The 17,435-nt window shown below is 38.8% G+C and overlaps 1 protein-coding gene across 1 annotated transcript in view; it reads left to right on the top strand.

The window, feature by feature from the left end:
• LOC134662360 (tyrosine-protein kinase Btk) overlaps positions 1–17,435 on the top strand; it is an 87,553-nt gene that overhangs the window by 31,880 nt on the left and 38,238 nt on the right. Inside the window, exons 4-5 of the mRNA XM_063518562.1 lie at positions 11,089–11,182; positions 12,101–12,283. Of these exons, the coding sequence (XP_063374632.1) occupies positions 11,089–11,182; positions 12,101–12,283 (277 nt within the window). The remainder of the gene's footprint in view (positions 1–11,088; positions 11,183–12,100; positions 12,284–17,435) is intronic.

Genomic DNA, 17,435 nt, shown 5'->3' with positions numbered 1-17,435 from the left:
CTACAGCGGCATCCAGCATTGACATGTGCCCGGAGAAAGAGTAAGCGTGCCCAAGTAACGGAGTGGACCGATGGGTGGATGGGTAGACCGATGGAGGGACGGATGGACCGGCATCAAAGCTAAAGAAAAGAATTATCATAAGAAACATGTCACACCTTGACTATGCATGTGCATTTCCTGCCATATCCTACAGAAATAAACCCAGGAATAATTAAAAGTACCATCTTACTTCAAGAATTTAGAGGAAAACTTACAATCTGCCACGTGGTCATTTGCCACATATGAACAAAGACGGAAAAAAGGAAAACTACACTTTCTACAATAAATATGCGAATTCTTACCCGGATTTTCATTGAAACTGTCTGTGTGTATAAAAATAAGTTTTAATTTGGCCCTTCAAGGAACCACGGTACACGACGCCATGCTTGTGTGTGCTGTAACAAAGGAATGGAAAATCAATAACGTTGCAGAGACTGAATTATATTCTTGTAACACTAAACTTTCGAGTTGCTACTTACCTTGCTACAAGAAGTGTGGGTGCATGTTTTAAGGGATGCCTCCCAGGACGAATTGACTCAATGACCACGACGCTGTTCGCTCACATGCCGCCGGATCTCAAGTGATGAGAGGATCGCGTTCGACAATCGATTTCCTTTCATTCTTTTTTAAAGCTTGCGTCTATGACGCGGAGTCGAGAAATTTTGCCATGTAGCAATCGATGTCCCAAAATATTACAAAACAACAAATTAAAAGACTAATTATATTGCGTGTCAATATTTTCGAACTATTAAACCTAAATATTTAAACTCTAAAGAAGATATCTAAAGTTAAAATAATAACCATAAACAATATAGAAATATAGTTGACTTTCACCTGATCGAGTATCTCTGGATGCCAACAGATGGTGTTAAAATTAATCCGTGACGACAGCTATTCCGCCACTAGATGTCGATAGGAGTATCATAACGAGGTCAATATTACCATAGAATTTTGAACCGTTACATTACCACCTAACTTAGATAAAAAAAAAATGTTTAACTTACATTTTTTTTTTAATGCCCTACTAACTATATTCACCATGCCATGAGGCATATGCAACGCTAACTATCAAGTTAAAATATGTTTATACCTAACATGCAAGAAACTATTGACTAATGAGAAGATTGGGAGAGTAAATCTCGGCGGTGCAGCGAGCGAAGAAAATTCTAAGCGGGGTGCACGTCCGAGCTTTGCCTACACCACAACCACTAAAAGCTAAGAGTTGACTGCAGGAACACCACAGTGGGGCGTACAGACAGGAAGAAAACAAAATTTCGACCCTTGTCGACTTCATGGAGATGTGCATCAGAATAACACGAACTCCCCATGCACGGACCGCAAGCGAGAATCCAATGCATGAAATAAAGTAGACCGCGACTTAGCAGTCAAACCCGTTCCTAATTAAAAATAAACTACAAAATTATTCTAAGTGTCGAAACCGGTAGTACATTTTCCCCTATCTCCCCTTTTGTACCAAATGTGTAGAAACACACCGAAGACTTCCGTCCCCTATCAGAGATACAAAGAGAAGTATTCAGAGTCAAGTATTTTATCAAGAAATAAAGTTACGTAAGTATTTGTCCTTCAGAATTTGTTCCAACAGAAGTGGAAACAATATCCCCGTACACTGTTCATAGAGAGAGAAAACAGTGCACAACAAGCAGAACGTACCTACTCAGAAATCTTCAATTTCCAATTAAAGTTTAAAGTCATCACAAAAAAATTAGAGTTGTAAAAGAGCTGAGCACCAAATTGCCTCAGTCTCCCCTTTTCTAGTGTCAAAATGTGTAAGAACACACCATGAAATTATTTTCATAATATAAAACACAAGAATAACCTTGATCACAGATGCCATTAGGTTTTTACGTGAAACGGAACGCATATAGCTTGACGTATAGGCTTCCCATTCCAAAAGGTCATAAGCGCCAAAAGAAACGAAAATGAAGGCTATATATAAGTGCTTAATGAAAAATTTCGCTCCAGATGGGACCGAAATTTCCTCCAATGTTCAAGGGAACATGGATAAACACATCACTGCACTTATAACCACCATTTTCACTTCACAAAGCACTTTATCACATCACTTTATTAAATGAACAACTGACCTTCAATTCAAGACAAGAATCCAGGAAATCAGCTGACGCCTTAAGCATCAAAAGACGAAGTCACATCCAAATCTCCTCAACAACGAAACATCGATGTCAAAAAGCAATAGTTACAAGCCAGCAATATTCTCCCTATAGAAGAATTTAAAGTGAAATCCAACATAACAAAAACACTTTATTGAGTTATGGGGAATAAAAAAGTCAAGTTCTAGATATGTTTTGTAAACAGTGGGCTCCGTGCCAAACTATTCAAACATGTAGTGATATTAAAGTAACTAAATAACTTGCATTGTTGTTTTGTTTACAACCATGTTCATGGAACATTTAGATAGCAAAGTTATAAAGTTTAGTGAGACCTAACCTAACAGTATTCTAAGTAAACAGTATTTACAAGAGTAAGTAGGTATTTGTACTTTGCAGAGAGGCAATAGTACAGCGTTCATTTTAGAACAGAGAGAAATACCTATGCAATATTCCTTTGTTGAATATCGCTTAAAATAAAAGAGATAAGTTTCTTAAGAGAATAACTACACCTATAATTAATATTTAAGTTGTCTTGTTTACAGTATACCAACGACTTAGAAAATATGGTAAAATTATAACATACCTATTAAAGTAAGATAAAAATAATATCTAAAGCTAAGAGTAGGTATCGAGTACGGTTATGTTCATCGTTAGAACACAATAGAGATGAGTAACATTTTCTTTATAAATATTACTTCTAGTAGGAAAAAAAAAAATTAGTTTCTTAGACCTAACTATAGTAAGTAAGTTCGGAGTATCAAGAAAAAGTAAGGCGGTAATGGAAATTACTTTAAGAACTAAGTTTCCTTAACAAAAAAATATAATTAAGTAGGCATTTGCATAAATGACTACAGTAGGTACTAGCAAATGGCTTGGTACAGAGTTCTTATGTTAGAACATAGAAAGTAGCTTCACTTTCAGTAAGTATTGGTAATAAAAATAGAACGCTTTAGCCCTAAATTGCAAGGCCTATAAAGCAATAAATAAATAAATATAAGAATAGTTATAGTGAGACAGAGCGAACTAACTTTGACCTTCGAGTGGAGATGACCTGTGCAGAGAAGACCAGAGACGGCTGCGAGACAACGATGAGAGGTATAACCCACCAACGACTTCTGCAGACCTGAAATTTACCAGCGACCAACAAACTTGAGGAAAAAAAGAAGCAGGTTAATTTTAGTGTTGTCGCTTGGTGCATTTTGAAAAAAATAATGTTTTTAAGTTTTACTTAACAGTGGTCTCTTTTTACATAAAAAAATAGTGCATCTTTGAGCAAACAGTAAGTAGTTATTTATATAAGTCTGTCTTACATACAGAGTTATTATTAAATCATTGAGATAAAATTTAGGTACAGATTGGTACAGAGTAGTCAATGTTTAGAGTTTCATAATCAAAATTTAAAGAAAAAATACAGTTTCTTGTTTTTAGCAAAAAGTATCACAATTTATAAAGTTGTAGTATTAGAAAATAGCTTTATCAGCTTTTAATATATTATGTTGACATACATAGTCAAAGGTCAAAGTATCAAATAAGTTGTAGGCAAGCAAGCAGAACAAACCATGGCGTCTTAAGCTAAAATTGAAGGTGTGCACAGTGCATTAGTGAGCTCAAAAAAATAGCAAAAAAAAAGGATTTCTTTCAGAATCCACAGACTGCGACAGCAATATAAAAGCGAAAGCGTAGCCCCACGAATTGGGATGCCAAAATTTGTAACAGGTATTGTCACTTTTGTTGAGCTGCAGACTATCGGTGGTTTTTCTCAGGGATCATAGGTTCGACGCTTTGCTGTCACACAACCCGTCTGTGAAATTCCTTAAGAAATATACTTACTAAACGTATTTATAACTAGGTATGGGCGCCAGCACGCTGTACAGCGTACAAAAAAAAGGTTAAGCTAGAATGAGATAAAGTAAACTATTTCTTTGAGCTTGAGACAGTTATGTATTCTAAAAAAAAAACTATCAGTTAGTATAAGGAGGTAGTACAGAGGATAACCTTACGCTATTATTATGTATCTAAGCTTAATACTATTACAGTAGACTGTTTACGCAGTCTAGATTAAAGTTTATCAATTTCTAATCACTGAGGTATGCACCGAGCATTCAAAGTCTATAGAGAGGCCACTGTTGTGTTTGTTAAAGTTTTAAAATTAACTGAGAGATTAGATTGGACCACACCTGAGTCACGTGTCTGTAGCAGAAGGCAGTGGAGCCGTAGCCACGCTGTTCCAGTGGCGTGCCGAGGATGCAGCCAAAAGTCGCGGTGACACGCGTCGAAACCGTCGGCGCGCGTCCAGTTGGCTGACTCCCCAGTCACGCCAACGTCGCAGTGAGCAGCATGGACCACGAGCCCAAGGCTACAGCGGCATCCAGCATTGACATGTGCCCGGAGAAAGAGTAAGCGTGCCCAAGTAACGGAGTGGACCGATGGGTGGATGGGTAGACCGATGGAGGGACGGATGGACCGGCATCAAAGCTAAAGAAAAGAATTATCATAAGAAACATGTCACACCTTGACTATGCATGTGCATTTCCTGCCATATCCTACAGAAATAAACCCAGGAATAATTAAAAGTACCATCTTACTTCAAGAATTTAGAGGAAAACTTACAATCTGCCACGTGGTCATTTGCCACATATGAACAAAGACGGAAAAAAGGAAAACTACACTTTCTACAATAAATATGCGAATTCTTACCCGGATTTTCATTGAAACTGTCTGTGTGTATAAAAATAAGTTTTAATTTGGCCCTTCAAGGAACCACGGTACACGACGCCATGCTTGTGTGTGCTGTAACAAAGGAATGGAAAATCAATAACGTTGCAGAGACTGAATTATATTCTTGTAACACTAAACTTTCGAGTTGCTACTTACCTTGCTACAAGAAGTGTGGGTGCATGTTTTAAGGGATGCCTCCCAGGACGAATTGACTCAATGACCACGACGCTGTTCGCTCACATGCCGCCGGATCTCAAGTGATGAGAGGATCGCGTTCGACAATCGATTTCCTTTCATTCTTTTTTAAAGCTTGCGTCTATGACGCGGAGTCGAGAAATTTTGCCATGTAGCAATCGATGTCCCAAAATATTACAAAACAACAAATTAAAAGACTAATTATATTGCGTGTCAATATTTTCGAACTATTAAACCTAAATATTTAAACTCTAAAGAAGATATCTAAAGTTAAAATAATAACCATAAACAATATAGAAATATAGTTGACTTTCACCTGATCGAGTATCTCTGGATGCCAACAGATGGTGTTAAAATTAATCCGTGACGACAGCTATTCCGCCACTAGATGTCGATAGGAGTATCATAACGAGGTCAATATTACCATAGAATTTTGAACCGTTACAGTACGGCCCTTCTGTGGTGAACTTTTCGCTTCGAACCTTAATCTTTCAAACAAAGGCCATTGTCTCTATTATCGCAAAGCCGCTTGCTCCAGACTTAGCACGTGCCAGTACAACTGTTGACTGTGTCCCTCGTGAGATGATCTGGTGGGCGCTGCGGTCCAAGGCTGTACCTGAGACCTATATTGACACTATCCGAGACATGTACCGCGATTCCGATTCAATAGTCAGGACCGCTGTTGGTGACACCAACCCCTTCCCTGTCACCGTTGGAGTACATCAGGGCTCTGTGCTCAGCCCGTTTCTGTTTAGCGTGATATTAGACGCCCTGTCAGCCAGCATCCGAGACTACCATGAGCAGCCACCGTGGCTATTCATGTATGCTGATGATATCGCGCTGACAGACTCTGATAAGGGCCGACTTGTCCAGCGGGTGAACAGATGGAGGGGGTCGCTAGAGAACGGCGGTCTTAAACTAAATGTGGCGAAGACAGAGTACATGGCCTGCAATAGTACAGATCCTCTACCCGTCCGCATAGGCGGGGACATGGTCAAGCGCACGGATCAAGTTAAGTACTTAGGATCTGTACTTAGCACTACCGGGGACATCGATAGCGACGTCAAAGCCCGAATATCCGCTGCCTGGGTCAAATGGCGGGAGATGACTGGGGTTATTTGTGACCCCAAAATGCCGATTAAATTGAAGGGACAGGTCTATAAGACCATCATTAGACCTGCCCTTCTGTACGGCAGCGAGACTTGGCCTTTACTAGAGCGGCACAAGCAGGAACTGCGTGTCACGGAAATGAAGATGCTGCGGTGGATGTGCGGAGTTTCACGCAAGGATCGCGTCCGAAACGCCCACATCCGGGGTAGTCTTGGCGTCCGTGACATAGCTGACAAACTGCAAGAGTGCCGCCTTCGTTGGTATGGCCACGTCTCGCGCAGACCGGCAAGTTACGTGGGTAACAAATGCCTGGCCATGCCGCCTCCTCCCGGTACGGGAAGAAAAGGCCGGCCCAGGAAGCGATGGCTTGATGTCGTTAAGGAGGACATGCGTGCCAACGGACTCACCACCAGGGACGCCGAAGATCGGGCAAAGTGGACACGAAGGAGTCGGAAGGCGGACCCCGGGTCCTCGCGCCCCGCGCCCCGGCACAGCTGGGATTGACGCCAGGATGATGATGATGATGATGAGTACAACATTCATATTGAAAAACAACCGGTATCGTCATAGTATTAAGGTTCAAATTTAATGTCACTGATATTCTAGATATTACGTTTTGGTACTGTAGGAGGATAGACCGCCCCGAAGCAATACGGCACTCATATTATTTTGATACTTAGTGTGGTGTTAAAAATGAAACACGGTTATTTATGATAAAGCGTTGTATATTTGTTATATAACAAAATCTAAGGTAACAATGTAAATTTAACATTAATAAGTTTAACATAGGTATAATCAACATTTTTCCGTGTAGGTATATAAACAGTTATACGTACTACTAGATAAAATCGTGCCATAAAAATCAGATATAATCAATTTATTTCTTATAATTATAAACCTTCAACAATCAAAAATAATATATTACAATTGAAAATGATTGTAAACCACGTTTCATTTTTAACACCACACTAAGTATCAAAATAATATGAGTGCCGTATCGCTTCGGGGCGGTCTATCGTCCTACACTACCAAAACGTAATATCTAGAATATCAGTGACATTAAATTTGAACCTTAATACAATGACGATACCGGTTGTTTTTCAATATGAATGTTGTACTGGCACGTGCTAAGTCTGGAGCTAGCGACTTTGCGATAATAGAGACAATGGCCTTTGTTTGAAAGATTAAGGTTTGAAGCGAAAAGTTCACCTCAGAAGGGCCGTACTACGAGGGCTGTTTGATAAGTACCCGTTTATGAAAAAAATAATCAGTTGTTTTTGTTTATATGCATTTATTTTTCTTCATAGTCTCCTTTTAACTCTATACACTTGTTCCACTTATATTCAAGCTTCAATAAACCATCCAAAAAGTATGATTTCGGAAAGTCATTAAAATAGGCCTCTGTGGCGGCAATGACTTCGTCATTTGATCCAAATCGCTTACCACCGAGCCATTTTTTCAGGTTGGGAAACAAAAATAAATCGCATGGGGTCAAATCTGGAGAATACGGGGGGTAAGGCAATAGGGCGTAGCGTAATTGTGTTAATTTAGCCATCACAACTCTAGACGAATGAGCTGGAGCGTTGTCGTGATGAGACAGTACTTTTTTATTTTTTAAATGGGGTCGTTTGTCCTTCAACCCAGCGTCAAATTCATCCAATAAATTGGCATAGTACTGCCCTGTTATCGTTTTCCCCTTTTCTAAGAACTCAATATGTATAATACCCTGCGAATCCCAAAAAACGGTCGCCATGACCTTTCCAGCCGATGGAACGATTTTTGCTATCTTTCGCGCAGGTTCACCCGGTAAAATCCACTGCTTCGACTGCCCTTTCATTTCCGGGGGGTAGTGGTGACCCACGTTTCGTCTACGGTCACGAAACGACGCAGAAACTCCTTCGGGTTACGTTTGAACACGGCCAAACACTGCTCCGAAGTAGTCAGTCGGTTCCGTTTTTGCTCCTCCGTGAGTAAACGCGGCACCCACCTCGCCGATACTGTCTTCATACCCAATTTTTCTTCTAATATGTTTTGTACCCGCTCGATTGGAACATTTACAGCATCAACGATTTCTCGAAGTTCAATTCGGCGGTCGGCTAAAACGATATTTTCAATTTTCTTAACCATATCGTCTGTAGTCACCTCAATTGGGCGGCCTGGGCGATCCTCATCAAAGACGGTTGTTCTCCCCCGCTTAAACTCGTTAAACCAGTATCTGACGGTTGTCATAGAAGGAGCACATTCATGGTAAACCGCTTGCATTCTTACTTTTATTTCATCACATGTTTTTCCTTCCAAAAACAAGAATCTAATTACAGACCGATACTGCTCTTTCTCCATTTTCACAATTTTAAGTTCACGCTTTCACTGAATCGCTGTCAAATGAGAAAAAAACAAAAGAATGCTGTTTTTTTTTAAATTTTCCCACCTCTGAAAAATGGCTTAAAACGATTGTATACATATTTTCGGCCCGTGATATTAATACATTTGGAAAACGGGTACTTATCAAACAGCCCTCGTATACCTAGATTATGTCAATAAATTATAATTATTTAAATATCTTCTATACCTACTAATAGCTCCAGTATAGCCTATTGAGTAGGGAAGGGTAACTACGGATCACTACACTGAGCATGGCCCGACATGCTCTTGGCCGGTTTTTTTATTTCTTAGGATTAAGTACTGAAGCTTTATTGAAATAACGGATACTTATCTAAGAAGCATATCTTGTTCAGAACTGAAATAAGAATGTAATCCAAAATTTATAAACATAATTTAGGAATGTGAATACATTGGTAGTTTTAGTTACTTATGCTCAGACTTATTGATTAGGCAAAATTATTTACTTAGGTACCTTGTACTATTACTCTATTGTATACGTCTTTATTGAGCTAGTTAAACATTTACTGGTGAATCAAGATTAAAATAGACTTGTTGAGTCTAAACTCTAAAGCCAATTAACTAAAAGTAATTACCTACTCAAATGTTTGAACTCAATAAAAACCCTTAGGTGTATTAATTTGGGTAAGGTATATATTTTGCAAACAATTTACAAGGGTCAGTTGGGTTTTCAACGTAAAAAGGTTTAAAGAGATTCAACGTTAAAGGATTTATGTGTTTTTTTGCATCACATTCGGTACCTAGGATTCTCTAAAGAATTTTTTATGAAGTGTTACGTGTTCACGCTCTACGTTGGCGAAAACTAAACGTTGAAATTCTCGGCTATAAAATTCTGCTCAGTTTTTTCTTTATTCATTCAGTTGGAGCTCTACTTTTTTAAACTGTCGATTGAAGTTTTCAATAGTCTCAAATAGAGAGTATTTCTCTCTAGAGACGAGTCACCGACGTCTCTAAAGAAGCCGTGCTTAATTACAACTAAAGTTTGTGCACAGGAAGTTCTCTAATTTTATTCACATGAGTCTTTTAAAAGGTTTTAATTGGACTATTTTAATGCAAGCTTCACACACATTTCAAACAAATACCCAAACCTGAATGTAAGCAGTCATTACTGTCGTGTCGGTAGTTTTGTGAACGCAAAAGCAATGATTAACGGAAATTGAACAATATATAAGAATAAGAATAAATAACATTTATTTTCGGATTATGCATGGTTACATACATTCCAGGGGTCTCCGCACTAGGCAATGCCTGTATCGCGGGGAACCGATTACAATTTAACTATCAGATCCTTAAGATACAATTCCAAAGCTTAAACATTCAGTAAGAAACTACTTACGGCTAGTACTATCTTAAACTATAAACTAAGGCTAAAACAAGACACAATATTGAAACTAAGTTTTGTCAAATATGGCTTCTGTCTCGGCATTTTTGTGAGTGCAGTTATGATTCCAATATCAGTCAAATATCGATCGATAGGCACGTTCGAAATGGCCTGTTATTAGGTGCTTACATTATCAGGTACTGCTTCATAAAGGATACCTACAGTAAAAACAAACTAGCCCACTCACGTACCTAATGTAAGGAATTTATTTAGTAGTTCGCATGAAGTATTGTTAATAAACTTGGCCATTTATAGTATTACTTAGCATGATTCCACTTCTTCGTTTGCAGTAGCAGTGATGGCTGTTATTTTTCCCAAGCTTCGCTTATAAGTCCTTATAGTTTTCTATTTTATAGATGGCAACGCTTATGTGGAACACGTCTAACGCTGCACATAAATTAGGTTGAGCATCAGTAGAGCCTCGGCATCGTTAACGATGAAACGCTGATTCTATACTGGATATTAATGAGCCTGTCGCCGTGACGTTAATATGGCACGCCTTCACTCCATACTACGGTCTGATTATACCTAACCTAACCTAAGCTCTGTATTGTTATACTTATATCTATCTTAAATGCTAAAATCAGGTCGATCTTAATCTACCACCGTGAAACCACTCAAATATATTCCAAAATTAAGAGCCTCCGCAAGATTTAGTAGACAAGTTATAGGTATTATCATCAAGTTATAGGTATTGTTATTATCACTGACTGATCATATTTCGGAAGGCATGTTTTAAAACTCAAATAATTAAAAAATGTTTAAACGAACCTAATTAAATGTTTTTGTTAGCAACAAACGGGTTTCTGGCAAACAAAAATACTTCGAAAACTTTATTATAATAGCGCCCATAAAAATACGATTTATATTTCTAAAATCTCGGCTTGAAAAATGTATCCTATTTCATTTACAGATTTACACGTGTTATTTCAGACTATTTTCAAGTCCCTATAGTTAGCAGCAGCGAACAAACCTATACCTACTAGGTATCTTCATACATGTCCATCGCTTTGAATTCACGCAACGTTCGATATGCCAGTGTTCAGTCCCTTTTGTTAGACTCGGGACATGTCCATGTGCGTTACGAGTATATGCACGTGTTGACATTGTGTGCAGGTGGGGTACACCGAGCGCGGCACCGACTATACGTTGTACCTCGTCGCCGGCAGCAACGCCGAGCGGGTGCAGTGGATTAACTCCATCAGATCAGGTACGCAATTTCCTAATTACTTTTCTACCAGCCAACGAGTGCGAGTAACATGCCAAATAAAATGATTCTAAGTCCATAGCGGCATCATACTTAAAACAAAAACGCATTTCTACAATAAGTATTACCTACGGCTCGAAATTGAATGACTAGAAAGGAATCTCAAATGGTTTAACGGTTAAATATATTTTTTAAGTATATGTAGAGTCTGTGCGGAAAGAGAAGAGTCATGGGATGTATGGGGCCCAATACAATCCACGGCTTTTCTCTTTCCGCACAGACTATGCTAGAAAGTTATTTATGTAGGTATACCTACTTTTATTAGTTACGTGCCACAGACACTATAAGAGGTTTAGCCATGGTCAATATTATTATTATTACAAGTCTTAATAATATTCACACGTAAACAGTATAAAAAAACCCCTCATATACTTATGTGTGAACGCCCCGCCGCGTGACGTCACTTCCTGTAGGGTTCCTTAGAAGGGGACGCTCTCATCAAATTGCTGAGTAGCCTGGTACCTACTACTGACAAAATTGGCCAGACTATTTACTAATGATACTGCCGGGAATGGCTTGCCAAACTATAGATGGTCCAGCAAATCTTGTCAGTAGAAATTCAAAATTTCTATGGGACGATATCCCTTCGCGCCTACATTTTTCTTTTCACCTCAGCAGCTCGAACAAGGGTACTTTGTTACTTAAAAACAGTGAGCAAAATCGCACTTTGCTTCACGAGCGTAGCGAGTGAATCTAGTATAGAATCTTTCGCTTGCACGGGACTCAAAATAAGCACTCGAAGAAATATCAAACTTTGATCTCTTGTTGTACAAATAACTATTGCCGCCCTTTTCTACTGACAAGATCTGCTTAACCAGCTTTACATTATATTGTAATAAAGAGGTGTTCCACCACCACCAGTGTGCATATCGAACGGGCGGGCGCGCGCGCGCTACCACCCGGCCGCGTGGTCGCGCAGCTGGTCGTGCTGCGACGCGGAGCGGCGAGCGGCGCCGGGCTGTGCGCTCGCCGCCGTCTGGGCGCCGGAGCCCGAGCCCGACCTGCTGCAGCATAAGGAGAACAGGAACACTAGTAACTTACAACGTGAGTACCCTTTTCTATTCATTGATTTGACAGTATGGACAGAGACTCCCCAGAAGTCACTAGCTTTTTTGACGTTAATTGATTTTTCACCTCAGCAGCTCGAAAAAGGGTACTTTGCCACTTAATAACAGTAAGCAAAATCGCATTTTGCTCACTGAGTGAGACAAAATGAGCAAAATGCGGTTTTGCTCACTGTTTTTAAGTAGCAAAGTACCCTTGTTCGAGCTGCTGAGGTGAAAACTTAATTGTTGGTATATCTTAAGAAAACATGAGTGAATAGGTAAGTGATGAAGAAGGAATACATTTTTCGGGTTCTCTAATATGTTCTCACTGCTGAGGTGAAAAGTTTTGTGAACTACACGAGATCAAAGTTATTTACATCTCGTGCGCTTTTGAGTCCCTTACTACGCTCAAGATTCTAAAGTATAGAATCTTTCGCTTGCACGGGACTCAAAATAAGCACTCGAAGAAATATCAAACTTTGATCTCTTGTTGTACCCCTTAACGCCTTTACTACGTTTGAGTCTTTTCGCCATGTGTGAGTCTTTTTGTGTCGACGTTCCTCAAAGGTCCAGCGGTGTTGACGGCCCGGGCTGTCACGTCCCGCAGACGTATTGCGAGAGCGCAGGGTACGTTAATTGTACCCGCAAACCAAACTAAGGAGGTTCATATCTGGTGGATGCGAGTTCCTTGGATACGTTTAAAACAGTCTGCTGAAACTAAAGGCGATAATATAGAATAATATAGCATTCATTAATGTATATAATCCTCTTATTTTACTATTTCTCTTATTATACTATTTGTATTGTTTTCTGTATTGAGGTGTGCAATAAAGAGTATTTTATATTGTATTGTAATTTGAGATTTAGGTATTATGACACCGCGTTGATTTAAAGTTTAGGTATTTTAGGAAAACATTCAGCATTCTGCAAATACTGGAATTCAGGCATTTAGACATTCCGTTTTGAGATCTAGGAATTTTGGTCAATTGGTTAAACGAGCAACCAAAGCGGACAGGATAATGTATAGTAGGGTTTGCTCCCGGGAAATACCGGTACCGAAAGTACCGGGAATTCCCGGGATTTAGAGCCAAGCAAAGAACCGGGATTTCAAAATTAAAATCCCGGTACTCCCGGGATTTTCGGGAATAAAATTTCCGGTACAATATTTGACTGCTTTCTGTTACTTAGCATGAAATATCATGTTTTATAAAGAAAATAAATATATTTTATCAATCTAAGGCTGATGGTAATACTTTTACGGCTGACCACTACATTAAAATAAATTAAAAAAAAATCAATGGGTTTGACAATGCCGACAATATAAAATTGCGTAATTTGATACTTTAAGGGGATAAATGTTTGTACGATAAATAATTTTATACGAACAATTAGTTATTTCATATTTGTATATAATAAATACCACTTTTAAGAGCCAACAGGAGTGGTCATTTCTCCATACAAACGTACTCGACTGTTTCCTCCGTGGGTTTTGAAGCTAAAGCAAAGATTTTTTCAACACAGATTAATATTGTCAATATCTGTGTCGGACCGTTTTGCTTTTTTTGATATTTTTGTTTTTTAAGGCGCTAGAGCCCTTCAAAAATGGCCAAAATGGCCTGATTGACTATGCCGCAATGAGAGGCGTGGTATTCAAAACTGATATCAATTAGCCAAAAAAGCAAAACGGTCCGACTCAGATAATTTCATAATCATTTAGATTTCCAAATTTGGTTACGATTGGTTAAGTTTTGGAGGAGGAAACAGTCGAGTACGAAACCTCGATTTTTGAGATTTTTACGTAGGATTTTTCGCCTTGTCTTTATCGCACTAGTTTTAGGAGCCGCTTCCGTTAGCGAGACGGGTATATTTACCTAAAATATTTAAATCTCAGCTCCTGTTTCGCCTTTTCAAATTCAAACACGGTATAAGAAACTCACATATGATAATGATATTTTAAATGAATTAATAATTCTGGCTGAATAATTTCTTGATTTGTCGTATTGATAGTTCTGTTATTATATGTTCGAAGGTCCACAGCCCATTTTGAACGCATGCGAAAATTAACAATTTTTTTTATCCTGTTTCACAAAACGTCTTACATATTTAAAAAAAATGATGATATTACTGAGCCACAATTCAGTTTTTGCCAATCAACAAAGATAGTAAAAATGTCATATAGTCTAGGAAAAAAAAAAAACAAATTATATTAATGATTGTGTGACTTAAAGACACATATTATGGTACAAAAGAAGTGTGTACCTTCACTGTGCTACTTTTTTATTGTTTTAAGAAAGATTTGTTGTCGTTTTACGCTTTTTTTTACTGAAAATTGATGTGAAAACTGATTTTTGATGCCAGTCCCGAAAGTACCGAAAATACCGGGAAATCCCGGTTCCATTTTTGCCCGGTACCGAAAATCCCGGTTCTTTTAAACAGTACCGGTTCTGCAATCCCTAATGTATAGATATGTCGAGGCCAAATCTTAGATTTTGATCATTTTATGAAATACATACCTATCATTTTATAATGGACTAGCGATCCGCCCCGGCTTCGCACGGGTTAACAAATTATACGTAACATAAACTTTCCACTTGAATCACTCTATCTATTAAAAAACCGCATCAAAATCCGTTGCGTAGTTTTAAAGATCTAAGCATACATAGGGACAGACAGACAGCGGGAAGTGACTTAGTTGTATTTGTAGTGGTTACACGATATGATTAGGTTAGGTTTGAGTTTTTCGGTGGATGGGGATGGTGTGGCCAACCAAACATTTCATGAAATGATTGCCACATCATGAAATGATCAACTCTTAGATCTGGCCACGAAAGATAGGTACATTATATTACTCTGTAGTGATAGATTCTATTCAGTCGATGTCGCGACCCGCGAGAGTTAAGTCTGTGTAGGCAAAGTACCTTATAGTCAGCAACACGAGTAATCTGCGATAAGCTGCTTGAGGTTTCTTGCTTACCACTCGCCTTGTGCCGCCGATACGTATTTACGTGTTTTAGTCCCAAGACTCAAAGTCGCACGAGAAAACTTAGCTGAACTAACATTTCCATCATTATTATACTCTTTGCGTTTACCTCGTAAGGCCCACCATACAAACCTTGTTGTATTGTACAGTAAATTGGGATGAACTTCGTGTGTTCCAGGAAGCAATTATACAACAGAAATACTACCTACTTTATTTGTTACGACCCGCCCCTGCTTCGCACGGGTTAACAAATTACACATAGACCTTCCTTTTGAATCACTCTAAGTATCTATTAAAAATCCGCATCAAAATCCGTTGCGTAGTTTTAAAGATCTAAGAATACATACAGACAGACAGACAGACAACTGGAAGCGACTTTGTTTTATACTGTGTAGTGATAAAAGGCTCTAATTAGATTGAAACGAAGTGTACATTGTAACACACATTGGGCCTTAGGTTATTAATACTCACGATATATGTAAATGTATATTGTTACGCATAACACAATTTATGACGCAAATAATAATCGTAATCGGCGCGTAATCTAATTTTTTTTAAACTTCAGTTTTCCTTGAGATCAATAATATAATGACTTATTGACATAGAAAATATCGACATTAATGCTATAAAAAGATTTGAAAACGATTTTTGTGTAACAACCGGGAATTTAAAAAGGAAAATATGAAACGGGAAAACGGCAATGATAATTCTATTCAACGTTAGGTACCTAATTAGAGTAATAGGATTTATAATTTTATTGTTTGAATTATTTCAATGAGTTTGTCTTTGCTTTAAATCGAAAGTCGTCACAGTAGTCGTCGTCATTATATATTGATAGATTTGTCTACGAAATGCAACTTGAAGCGAATTTGTTATCTCTTAAGTTTGTCGTCATCTCGAACGTTTGATTGTTGCATTCACAGGGACAGTTGCACTGTCGATTTATTTTATTTCGCAGCCAAGGCAAACTAGTATTAGTGATCACGTACTTTCCTTCCTTGTTGGGCCCCAGCTTTTAATACTTTATCAGGTTAATTGTCTAAATTGCCCATCTGACAAGGAAAACATTGTTCACAATTATTTATTTGTGATGCGTCTGTAGATCTCGCAGAAGGCTGTACACCATACGCTCTATAGTCTGTAATATGTTATAGAGACTACCAGCCAGCCGATTAGTTGATGACGTACGTTAACTAATCCGTCTCCTTCTATCTAGTTGAGTGTAAACAAGTGAAAGCGAGACCGAGCGCCGCCTGCGCCCGCGTCGAATGGTGAATGTAGGCCGCGACCATCTTTGAAGCCTCGCTACGTAGCTTCGACGAATATAAAGCCTCGTCTCTCTTTGTGATCGATTTTCTACTTTTACTTGCATTATTTTGGGAACTGGGTATTATTTTCAACATGTGATGTAATTTTTTATTTAAAGAAGTTAAATTTAATTAATTGTTGATTTTTGTCAATTTAAACAGTAGTTAACTACATTAGTATTATGATAAGAGCTGTTGTGTTGTGTGAGAAAGACCTGCTCTACTAAGCAACCTTAAATTCCACTCTACATTAAACGAAATATCAATTAATTAACAATACAAAAGGAAATATATCGCTCGTGTAGTAAAAAATGAGCGGGCCGTCAGACATGATGAAGGGTAAATGTGAGGCGCGCCTTACCGCGGATACGGTACATTGACACGTTAGTCGGCAGTCGCAGCTCGGTGTCGCGCGCGGACGTCCGGCCGGCCGTCGCTCCCGTCCCCATGCTGCAGAACAACACCGAGCCAGAAGCCATGGTCACCAAGAAAAAGTCCAAGATCCCGTGCCTGTCGCTGTCGTCGTTCCTGCCCGCGCTCGAGGGTACGAACTCCGTGACCTCTATCCGACGGCCTCGCCGACTGTTGCGTTTGCGTTCACCCGTCTTGTTGCACTCACTTTCTTGTCTTGATCAGGTGTAATGTAACCAAGTTTGTGTAATTCATGCAAAAGTGTTTGTGGTTTTAAGTGTTTTCGACTGTGTTACGTTCTCATTAATTACTCGGTTAGTCCTTTAAATCGCTTTAGATGACTTTTTAACATACCAGTCACTTTTTTTAGATACTTTTACCTCTAATCTAATTTGTTGATGATGTACGTGTCTGGAAAGTGCTAAAGTATTGTTGTGAATTTGTTTTTTTTT

This window comes from Cydia amplana, chromosome 3 (genome assembly GCF_948474715.1).
Source record: "Cydia amplana chromosome 3, ilCydAmpl1.1, whole genome shotgun sequence".
NCBI classification, from domain to species: domain Eukaryota; kingdom Metazoa; phylum Arthropoda; class Insecta; order Lepidoptera; family Tortricidae; genus Cydia; species Cydia amplana.
This window is presented reverse-complemented; position numbering and strand designations above follow the sequence as displayed.